General features: G+C 40.4%; 1 protein-coding gene across 6 annotated transcripts in view; it reads left to right on the top strand.

Annotated features, from left to right (window-relative positions):
- The window catches only part of srgap1a (SLIT-ROBO Rho GTPase activating protein 1a), a 78,688-nt gene that overhangs the window by 22,679 nt on the left and 43,884 nt on the right, over positions 1-12,125 (top strand). For all 6 annotated transcript variants that reach the window (XR_005613752.1, XM_039614710.1, XM_039614712.1 and 3 more), the window contains exon 2: positions 6,957-7,152. Coding sequence is in view for 5 of the 6 variants with exons in the window: in XM_039614710.1 (XP_039470644.1) it covers positions 6,957-7,152 (196 nt within the window). In the remaining variant the exon portion in view is untranslated. The remainder of the gene's footprint in view (positions 1-6,956; positions 7,153-12,125) is intronic.

Here is a 12,125-nt window from a genome sequence, read left to right as displayed (position 1 = left end):
GATTATCCAAATGTGAGAGAAATAAGTGACATAGGCGAGTTTTTCTAGAACGTGATTCCATTCCAGTTATAATTAAAAACCTGTTCTCTATTAAAAGCTGATCGGTGATTTTGTAATTACGTTTGATGCTATTTATCCTGTCTTGTATCCAGCCTCTAGAAGAGGCATGGACAACTCCCCCTCTCCCATAACCCTAGATCTGAAGCAGATGGTAAGGTTGGGCATGCTCCTTTATAGTCCCTCCCCAGGCCTTAGCCGCTATTTCAGGTGCTGCTGAAGAGCCAGTCTGCATGTGGAAATGCAGCAGTGGGACTGATGTGGTACAGCATGTCCCAGATAGCTGCTAGTGGAAACTGTAATCAACTTGGAGCAACTGTAGAAACTCTCTGAGAGTTTAAAGTCTTTTATAGTTCCCATGGAAGAGTACAATGTTGCACTCATTATAAGTAACAGATGTATTTCAGGCAGATTGATTCATAACAAAGTTAATTGGCAGCATCATGGGAGAGCATGTTGTTGAGGGAGAGGAAAAGTTATCTCTCGAGCCCTCTGACAGTAGCCGAGTTGTTTTTTACCGGAGCCCAATTTCTCTCTCAGAGGGTCAACACTGTGGGTCAGTAACCATCCTGCTTACAAGGCACTTTCTTTGACAATAGAACAAGCCTATCTGGCAAATCAGATCAGCCATTCTGAACTGCAACTTTGGACATATTTGTCGCCATGAATGGGGTTATGTGAAGTATGTGATGTGCTCTCCAAAGGAGCAATTGGATAGCATCCAGCTCAGAAACAATGGGGCCTTGGTCCTACTGATCACCACAAAGAGCAAATCACATTCTCTCATTGTCCATATCAAAACCATGTGCATTCTGGGTAACACTGACTGGGTGTCCATCGGTGAGCTGGATTTGTTGCCGACATGTTTACAGGCTATGCTATCATTCTGCAGGCTGCGTAGCTTTGCAGGAGGAATAGGAAGACTGTGTTACACTGCGCATTTCTGTTTTCTTTAGCAGAATTTAAGACATAACACGGGTGCTCTCATTTCAGCTTGACTGTCTATCACAGTTGTGCGTGTGTGTGTGTGCGTGTGTTAGGGTGCAGTGCATCACAGGCTTTGATGTAACACCGCACAGACACACACAGACCTCCACACATGTTTACCATACAGATGAGCTCAGAGTGGCAGAAAGGAATGCACCATGTAATAGTAGATCAGCACTCGCTGCCGCAATAAGATGGTTCCAGCTTGAGAAAAACTTTGGAGTGGCTTGATTTTTAAAGCCTTCAAGGTCCCAAGTGACGGCCTCTGTTGGTCGTGTTAGCTTTTTAAGAAGTGAGTCAGACAGCAGATGCTGCCCTTAGTATGGGTTTCAGATAAAGCATCAGTATGATCAAAAGAAGCCTGACCTCAAACACCAAAGTAAATTAGTTTTTCCTTTCAAATATTTACACGTGGGGTTAGATAAATTTCTCCCCTTTTCATATAAATGTAAAATCATAACTCTAGTTTGTGCCCTCTAAATGCTGCATAAACATGAAAAATTTGCAGGTGGCGAGCAAGCTTTCCTGTCACTCTTTCTGTTGGTTTGCAAATACTTTCTTTACTCTGCTTTGTTCTGTTTGGTTTCCTGAAGTTTAAACATCCACTGATAGCTATTTTGGTTTTGAGAGACAGTTTCATTGTCCTGTGTGACACTGCAGTTTAGTATCTGTATAAATGGACAAGTTTATATACTCCGAAGTGATCATGGCACATAAACAACTGGTTACAGCTGGCTATTCTTGCAGCAATCACTGTATATTTCTCATGCATTTACCAAGTCAGTGACTTCTGTGCACAAGGCGCCTCAGCACTCGACGACCCTGCTCTATAACTTTGTTGTCTGCCACTTTGCAGCTGAGTTGTGGTGGTTCTTAAATGATTTGACTTTGCTATTGATCGTGAAACATCTAGTAGGGAAAAAGACAAATTTATAAACTGTTGAAAGTTGCAACAATGCCATCCTGTTACAATACCACACTTGTGCATACAGTCTAGATTCCTGGTTTGAACCCACCAGCTGATTGAGGCCCTTCTATGTGGAGTTTGCCTTTTCTTCCCATGTTTGTGTGGGCAGTTTCTGGCTGCTCTAACCTACCCCCACAGTCCACAGACTTGCATGTTGTGTTTACTGGTGATTCTAAATTGGCTATAGGTGTCGTTGTGAGCATGCATGGCTGTCTGTCTCACTGTGTTAGCCCTGGATGGACTAGAGACAAGTTCAAGGTGTAACCTGCTTTTTGCCTAATGACACCTGGAAAAGGCCCCAGTTCATCCATGGCTCTGAATTGGATAAGCTGCTAGAAACTGGATGGACGGCTGGTCTAAACTGAAATAGAAAAATCAGCAGTTGGAGTTTTATAGTTATTAAAGCACAGGTGTCGAACTCCAGGCCTCAAGGGCCGGTGTCCTGCAGGTTTTAGATGTATCCTTGATCCAACACAGCTGATTTAAATGGCTAAATGACCTCCTCAACATGTATTAATGTTCTCCAGAGGCCTGTTAATGAACTACTCATTTGATTCAGATGTGTTGACCCAGGGTGAGCTCTAAAACCTGCAGGACACCGGCCCTCGAGGCCTGGAGTTCGACACCCCTATATTAAAGTGTCCAGCATTTGGAAGGCAGTTTTGGAGGATATGGCTTTAGGTTGGGAAAATAGCAGCTACATGTGGCCAAAACTGAGGGGGAAAAAAAACAAATTTATTTTTGTATTTATTGTGACAATAGGCCTTCGCGACTTTGTTTTCACTGTTTAATTTCTAGAGCTAAAAAGTCAATTTGCAAAGCACGTCCTAGTTTTAGGGAGCACCCGACCTATTATCTTGTCTGACAGGTGGTTGCCTTATAACATTCATTTCCAGATTTGTCATTTTGGTGCTACAGCGTTAGTGGCCAATACTTGACTTCGAAAATGAATGATTTAATGAGTTTGTGTGCAGTCACGAGTGTAATTGTGTTAAATGATCCAGTACAGTCCTTTGTGTCAATGCCACGGTAGCTTTGTTTTAATCCGCACACCCTCTGGAGATGGGAACAATTGCAAGGTTTACTCATTCATCAAAAAGCCCAGCGTACTTTGCTCAAGTCAAATTCAAAAGCAAACCTTTTCTCAGTGCTCACTGGTGTCCTGCTAGGTCGATTAATGGCCTGATGTTCTTGATTGCAGACTGTCCACGATAATGTTGTTTCTGGTTCACAGGACTTTAACAACTGTGATAAACATTCATTCAAATTTAGTATCTCTGTGTTCCATCTGTTTCAGAGTGGTTTATTTGCTTATGAGTGCCAGAAGGAAGTCGATGCTATGTGCGAATGCAAAAATAATCAGTTCTAGACCCAATGTAAATGTTTAATTTAACAGGATTGTGAGCACATCTTGTGTTGATGAATGAAGTGGAGCTTTTTCTAATTGATTACTGCATCATGGGCATGTGTCCATATGCACACACAGAGACAGACAGACAGCTCTCACCCATCTTTGGCTGGAAGCTTTCTAAATGAGTCAGCAGCTGATTGGCCATTAATTGAACTATTGATGGATTTCTGTTAAGACTCTGGCTCTTAGGGATCTTTTATCTCCCTTGCCAAAGTATTTGTTCCTGTATAATTGTATCATCAAATACTTATCGCAACGTTTTGTATGCTTTACTTCTGTATTAATGACTGCATTAACTAAGTAGGAGGTTGGCTGATTCAAACACTGACCAAGCCTTAATTTCAGTATTGTGGCTCCTTGACGTCTGGGTTGTGTTGCTCTGTGGTTCAAAGGATGTGTCCTATATATTTGACCATGGCATAGGAGATGATTAAATTCCCTCCCTTATAAAGCTGAACAGCCATGAATGAATCACAATTTCAGACACTGATATATAAACATAGACAGTAAGATCGAAACAAATCAGGTAGTTCAATAGTGATCCAGCAGCGCAGTATGACAAAGCCAAAGCCTTTTCAACAGGAACTGATACACGTTCAACTATGACTAATGAAAAGGAAACTGATTCACTGTGACATTCATGAAGATGAGGCCAAAGTGGGATTCAGGTCTGACGTACATTAAATACTGGGCAGAACTACATAATCCACAAGACTGTTTCACTTAATTCCTAACAGGCTGTGCTAGAGCTGGGCGATATAAGATTTTTTCATATCACGATATGTTTTTTTTTCATTTCAGATATATATCACGATATAAGCCAAATAACTATATTTGTAAGATTTAAATGTGCCGTTGCTCACAAGTAAAATGTGAAATAATTAGCAGCTTGTTTTAATTAAAATATTTATTTCCCATAATAAGTTCAACAGGGTAGATGTACTTAAGGAACATGAGACTTCAGTTTCAGATAAATAAAGGCAAATATTGCAAACTACACAAAAGGCAGCCGCTAAAGCGTTTAAGTTTCAAAACAGAAAAACAAAACAGACCACTAAATTGTCAATTCCACTTAGAAACAAAATATTAATTCTAAAAATAAGTCTTAGGTCGTTTTACAGAAGAACAGACAAAATTGACTAACTTTTGTCAATATCAAATAAACTGAGAACTAAAAGGAAATTCTCAATCTCTCCTTGTTGTACAGCTTAGAAACAGTTTTAACAGTGACTTTAGTCTGACAAAAGCCGAATAACTTAATTAGCGCTTTCAGTCAGAGACTGAGCATGCACCGCTTTATTGTATTTCCAGACTTGCTTTCGGCACAATTTACAGTGCGCTACTACTGTTTTTTTGTCAGACTTGAAATAGCCGAAATACCTTCACACTCACGGAACTTCTGTGGCCCTTCCGTTCGACAAGCTCTCCGGCATTGGAACCATCATCGGTTTTTTGGTAACCTTCGCTCACGCTCGGTTGATTTTTCTCTAGTCGGCACACTCACTTCCTTCATTACAAGGACTGCACGGCTGCAAAACAAATACACATGTGCGCTTTGGCGCTTGTGCTGTACGTAACAAGTCACGTGACGTGACGCTGCATTGGTTCGGCTCTGCGCTACTTAATTTGGATTGGCTGTTCTTTTCTTTTTTTTTTTTTTTTTAAGAGGACAAGAGAGATGAGGCCTATCGCAATAGTTTAATTTTTCTATCGAGAAAAAGTTATTTCGCAATACATATCGTTATCGTTCTATCGCCCAGCTCTACGCTGTGCTTATGCTTTCTCTTTACTACAGCAGTGAAAGAAGCCATCCAGGGTACTGACCAGTAGTTTTAACAAACACAGAAGCCTAACCAGTTAGCTAACCATGTATTCACTACTTTTAGCTAACACTAGGAAATAGGAACTCAAAAGTAACAGAAAAAATATGTAAATAAATATAGGAAAATTCTCAGTGTAGCTGAGATTCATTCATATGATGTAGATGTCATTTCACTGAAGATCTTACGCCACTTTTAATCTAAACAGTAAAGCACAAGAATACTCCTCAAAGGAAAGCAATGGTTTGCTATTATATGTTTAGGTAAAAGCTATCTGGGTTGAACCAAAGCGTTAGATCTCTGTTCACAGTTTCTACTGAGTGATAATCTCAGTAACTGCACCTTAGAGCTCACGAAAAGGATTTCTCTACTGAGTAATCAGAAAATGATAAGAAAAATCCAGTGATAGTGCTTGGAAGGAAAAGGAAATGTAGGAAGTTTTGCTATTGAAATTGATTTTTTTCTAATTCACTCTTTTATTAGAAAAAGCAGAAAAACAGATAAAACACTTTTTTTTAAAGGTCAAATGTTATGGTCATTTGAGCTGATATAAAAAAATATGGCATAAAAACCTTGAAGTTTAGTCGGCTTTTTCTGAATGGCCCTGCATGATTAAATCTTTAACCCAATCAGGCTGGTTTGGTTTTTGTATAATGGTTCAATATCACACTACAAATGTTTCAGAACATCTTGTGAGGCATTACAAGTTGTCATCTTAGTGTTTTCTACCTTTAAAATTAGGGATCACTCCACACTCCTCTCCAGTGGTGTTGGCTTTAAATCACCTCATTAATCTGCTTCCTTTGCTGAAGATGTCCGACCAGGCTGCCCCCATTAGGTAAAATCCATTATACACGGCCCTGGTGAGATGGAACACACAGAGGAAACAATTTGTGTGCGACTGTCTTCATGCAAGTGTGTGTGTGCGCGCTCCCAGTTGCCCTGTTGCGCACGTAAATTTAAATGAGGGCCACGCAGACAGCCGTGATTTCTCAGAAAAGACCTTAGAGGGTCATTTACCTGCATGTACAGCTTGTTTATATGAGGCCTGGTGTTGTCCCTCTGCTTCCTTAAGTGGATTTTCACTGATGAGCACCAATGAGAATGCATGTATCTGTGTTTGTGTGTGTGCGTGTGCATGCACGGGTCTGTGCTGTAACCTCGGTATGATGTGAATCAGCTTCCATTCATCCTCGAGTTATTTTCAGCCTTAATGAAACACCTGAGACCAGTCGCCAACCTCATATCTTTACAAGCATTCATAAAACCCATAACTAAGGGATAATAAGCTACGGTGGGCCATTCAGTTGCACTCCTATGCACACATACTATAATGTAATTGCTTGCATTGCTGATCATTTGTCCTATTTACCTATCAATACATTTTAGACATTTTATGCTTGCATGCCCAGTTTTAAGCCAAATTGTGCACCTTCATAACTGATATTTTTCAAGTATTTTAACATTTAAGAGTGTGTAGTTTTCAAAATAAGAGCCAATTTAACAGGCAAATACATGCGATTACTGCAGAAATAACTGTTGAATGTAATCATTTAGCTAGTTTAGCTCTATTACAAGATCTCAGAAAGCTAAAACATCAGTATATGAGTACCAGCCTGACATGTGTGTTTCTGTGGCTTCTTCTCATCCATTCAGTTTGTAGCTCCTAATATATTTATATTTATATATTTTTTTTAAATTTGTGTCTTTTCAGAGATCAGGACCCAGTTAGTGGAGCAGCAGAAATGTCTGGACCAGCAGACAGAAATGCGGGTCCAGCTGCTGCAGGACCTCCAGGATTTCTTCAGGAAGAAGGCGGAGATTGAGATGGAGTACTCCAGAAACCTCGAGAAGCTGGCCGAACGCTTCATGGCAAAGACTCGCAGCACTAAAGATCACCAGCAATACAAGTGAGAGGAAACTGTCTTGATGTTTGTCTGGCGTCATTGTGTTTGCTATATAACATGGGTCCAATAATAACCTTTAACTGTTGCTCTGTAACTCTAAGCTTTTCTAGATTTTACATGACAGGTATGGATGTAACAAATCTCTAAATTAATCAGATCAGGCATTGGCTAGTTCACCAACCAGGCAGTTTTTCTATTGGTGTTACCTGGCCTCATTCTTTATTTACATCCTAGAAATGGTCATACAAAAAAAGTCCAAAATCATCAGCTTCCTACAATGTGTGTACAGCCAAATTTGTTCTTATCACTGTGCATTATTGGTGAATCAGAATTACTCTAAATATACAGGTCCAGGTTGTTTTAACAGAGAAATCTGCATTGTTAAAGCAAAAAGAGCAAGACAAGGTCTAACTAAAGAAAAACCGTATAGTGTCGGAGGAGGAATTTGAAAAGGTACATCGTGGCTCAGTGTGTTTGGAGTCCGCCCTGTAATCGAAGTGTTGCCTGTTCGAATGTGTAGAACAGTCTCGGTTTGTGTCCTTAAGACACTTCACCTACCGCACTGGTGTTGGCCAGAAGGGCTGATGAATATATGGCAGCTTGACTTTTCATTTTGCCCCAGGGCAGCTGTGGACAATAACTGACACTTGCCTCCACCAATGTGTGAATGTGTGTGTGAAAATGGTGGATGACTGGGTATATATAGCGCTTTAGGGTCCTTAGGGGGCTAGTAAAAGCGCTTATACAAAACCAGTCATCCACCATTTACCACTTTACATGATGGCAAGCCACATTGTAGACAATTTGCACTGGTGAAGTGTTGCCTGTTTGAATGTGTAGAACCATGTAGTGTTTTATATTAATATATTGAGAATATCACATCATTGTAGCAGGGGAGTTTCTTGAATAATCCATCTTGACTTTTCATTTTTAATTTCTGTTTGTGAGACAATAGACACAAACCTAAGTAATGAGGGCAAAGTGCTGTGAATGTCATCATAAGGACATATTAGAAGTTATCTAGTGGGTGGGGTATTATTTTGATACAGTTCCTAAATATATTCTAAAATTGTCAAAGCTATTATAAAACGGATTAGAGTTGAGATCTTTGACAGTCTCTGTACTGTATTTTGGATATTTGGATATATTTAGTTCTCAAGGAGTATTTTTGTTTGGTATCTACCCTTAAACAAAAATACCAAAGTGTAGTGAGAAGAAAAACTGTTTGCTTTCATTCTGTTTGTCTTCTTTCTGGCTCTGTCCTCCTCCCTCTTCTTCCGCTGTATTTATTGTGCATCGGTTTGTCTCGGAGGCTTTTTGATCGATTTTGACACAGTTAAGTATGGTGTGCTTTTTGGCCTTATTACATCGTGGGAGGTGGCTCATGGAAAAAGCAGACATTAGCATATCGTTTGAACTTGTGGTGGAGCAAAAATAAAATGTATGTTTGTCCTCGCTGTCTGCAAATAGCCCCTGCTCTCTGTCTGAAGTTCCAATGGCTCTAGCAGCTGTGTGTGCCCATGTGTGTAACCAGTGAGAAGACTCTGGTATGGCGCTCTGTGGTTTTCATTGTATGATGTACAGTCTGGTCACTTCATTCACAGGGTAAACATTTGGCATCTGCCTAGGAGCATATTTCTTAAGTAAATATAAGACGTTTGAATAACATTAAGAATTCTCCTGTGGGTTTTAAATCATGTGGCCCATATTTTTGTGTTCACATAAACACACGTACAGTAAGGCTTCAGTATTCTCCAGGCTGTTTTCATTGGACAAATTTGTCTGTGGTGTGAAAAACTGTTTTTATTCTGTCTGTGGCATGATGTCCATTTTTATTAGCGATGCACTGGTTCTATTAGCAAAAGCCAAGGTGTCGAAATAGTGTTTGCAAATACTAGGTAATAACATAATATTTGTTTTAAGGGTGTAGGGGTTCGTTGGTCTCGTATCAGACAACACCAAGCTCTGCTTAAATACTATTTATTTAACTTTGTAGCACATACATGCCTCAGAGAATATTAATTTACTGAAATAAGTATCTACATCATTTACCTAAATTATTTGCAGTAATCACGTTTCAGCTGAGTGTGAGAGTTACTTGGTTCCTGCATGCTGGTTTTAAAGTTTTGCTACTTTTCTATTTTCCTGCTCTTACTGCAAGTGTAGATTTGACCACAATGCAGTTAGTTCAAAAAATATTGAAGACATAAAAAGAAAAGTTGTGTTGAGTGTGAAAGGCTTTCAAACGGTTGACCCTTTGCGGTTTGCTTCCTCTATGCTGTTAGCTCTCCTGCTAGCAGTTGGTGCACTGCTGCTGCCAGCTAGCACAGTAACCACAGAACAACTGAAGTGACCTGATGGCCCCATAAATCTGACCTTTGTCTGATACACCATCCAGCTCGTCACTACGTCACTAGTTTTGAAATGAACTCGGGGGGGAGGGATTGGTGAAATCGAGCAGCGAGTTAAGGTCTTAGTTAAACAGTATTAGAAGCTGGTCAGTGACCCTTCTGATAGTTGGTGAGTGGTTGCTAGCGTGAAATTGGTCGCAGAGAGGTATATGGTGCTGCACCAAAAACCTCCTTGTGATTGTGAAGTGAAGACACTTGCAAACTACTCGCCAAGTCCTAGTGAAACTCTGAAAAATGCAGCACAAACCAGAAATAGTGAAAGTTCACTTTCAAGGCACAACATTTACAACAGTATATGCTTCACTTTTCAGTTGCACTACAGCACAGAACATAAATGGCAAATGCTGGAGGACAAATCGACATATTTCATGCAAATTACAGGTGACTGTGGCAGTCTGCTGGTGATCAAACCAATCACAACACCTTCTTTATGACCATTCTCACCTTGCAACAGCCAGCAGCCACTCACCAACCAGTTGGGAAATGCAGATTTCCCTAGTAACTGGGAAAGCCAGATGTTCACTGACCACTGACTGAGGGCTAAGGCAGGCTATGGAACATCCACAATGGCAGATCAGTTCACCTACATAAGTCGCTTTAGCCTGCCTACAGCCGCTGACACCTGCAAGCCACTTTATAACCCATCATCATCCCAGCTCCACCTGCTATGCTGTAATGAGTAATGATCAATAACACATCGTTTACACTGATGCCTACTCCATTATGAGCTGCTGATGCTTCAGATCTAGCTTTTGGCAGGGCAGGGAGCCATATTGCCAAACTCAAACTTCTGCTTATTTTGACTGTAGTGCTCCTGGCTGAACTATCATCCTTTAATCAGCAGCTACATCTAAGAACTGGTCAAGACCAGCTATATTCACAAAGGGTTGGCAATGAAGCAGTATTGTTGAGTCTGGTTTGCGTAACAGATTTTGAGATAAGCTGTCAAGATGTCATTCTTTTTAGTTAAAAATGCATTAATATACAGCATTTTTGACATATTCAGTTTCTTTGGAAAGTTCCCTTGTAGACAGCTTCATGCCTCATCTCATGGGTATTTGTTTTAGTTGCCTCAGGGAAATGGGGCAAAACACAGGTGGTGGTTGATGCTATGCTTCTCTGATCCCATACCCCCTTCGTATAAACCATGTTTCTGTGAAGCTATAAAGTCACGGTGCCACAATTTCCTTCCACCAGTCTGCAAACATTGCCATGTGTGATTGTGTTTGACGAGACTAAACCTAGTTTTCTGCTGTTGGAAGGCAGCTATGTTGTTCTTGAACCATTTACGTGTTACCATAAAGTTCTCAAGCTATTCCAAGCTACGAAAAAGTTTTGACACAGTAGGAGTTCAGTCTTTCTCGGGGGTGAAATGAAGTTTGTGCACATCTGAAAGCACAGACTTTGTGCGACCTGTGGGAGTATTGCAGTTGCTCGCTGCTGGAGAGAAATGCTTCTTGCTTCGGGGGGTGCCCTGTACTGAGCTGAGCTATACCTGTGGAGTCTACAGAGACTGCAGTAGAGGTCTGCTGAACTCTAAAGTAAAGGTTTTCTGAAGGCCTAACGCAAAATAAGTGTAATTTTTAAAGTAATAGTGCTCGTTTCTGTTTCTCAAAATACTTCAGCATAACAAAAGAGATAACAATAATAATAAATATGTGAATATAACGTCTTACAGGCATCATTTGAACATTATGTAGTTTAGTGTTTTTCTAAGCTACTCCCTGTTCTGCTGTTGAATTAGTTTGAATTCTGAGACTCTTGTTGTCCAAGAGAACTTCTGTTTTGCAGTTAACTATGAAGAGATCATTGTGTAGTTCTGTTTTCAGGTTTTGTTCTTCAGCCTTCATTATAGAAGTAAATGCAGTGCACAGCATTGGAAAAAATTGTCCCAATTAAACGTAATAATTAGCAGCTATAAAGTCAAATTAGGAAACTTTAGAGAACACATGCTGTTAAGCATGTAGTTTTATGTTGGTCTAAGCAAAAGTGTAATAGATCCGAAAACTTTCAGGGCTTTAAGTGTCCAGGATGTTAGGCAAGGCTGCAGTGAAGCAGACAGCAGCAGCTTCTGAATGCGGCACATCAGTGTCGAAAGTGAACGGGCATTAGGACACTCCAGAGACACCACTTTAGTTTTGGGTTTTTTGTGGGGGGGATCTTCTTGAAAGAAAACAAAATTACAGTGCTGTCCACTGCAGCTCTCTGTGGGAGAGCTATCCATTTGTGTTTCAGCGGCTGTTTGCAGAACACACACAAATGAACAAATATGGGCAAACACTCTCTTCTCTCTCTCCCCCAGTCTTTCTTAAACACACACATGCAAACAACCAGATACTGTATTATGCAAGGTTTGTTCAGGGAGGGGACGTGGAATCGGAGAGCAAAAGAATAACTGAAATATTTATGTAGCATCAGCCACAACTGGGATTGTCTTAAATATGCTGCTTTTATCTCAAATTAAGCCGCTGGTTAGAGGACTTCCTCACTTTGTCTCAGAGGATTAGCAGAAGGTGTGGAAAACGTCGTGGCTGCTTAGTCTGTATAATGCCACACATAACTACC

The sequence above is a fragment of the Oreochromis aureus genome, linkage group 7 (genome assembly GCF_013358895.1).
Source record: "Oreochromis aureus strain Israel breed Guangdong linkage group 7, ZZ_aureus, whole genome shotgun sequence".
Taxonomy (NCBI): Eukaryota; Metazoa; Chordata; class Actinopteri; order Cichliformes; family Cichlidae; genus Oreochromis; species Oreochromis aureus.
This window is presented reverse-complemented; position numbering and strand designations above follow the sequence as displayed.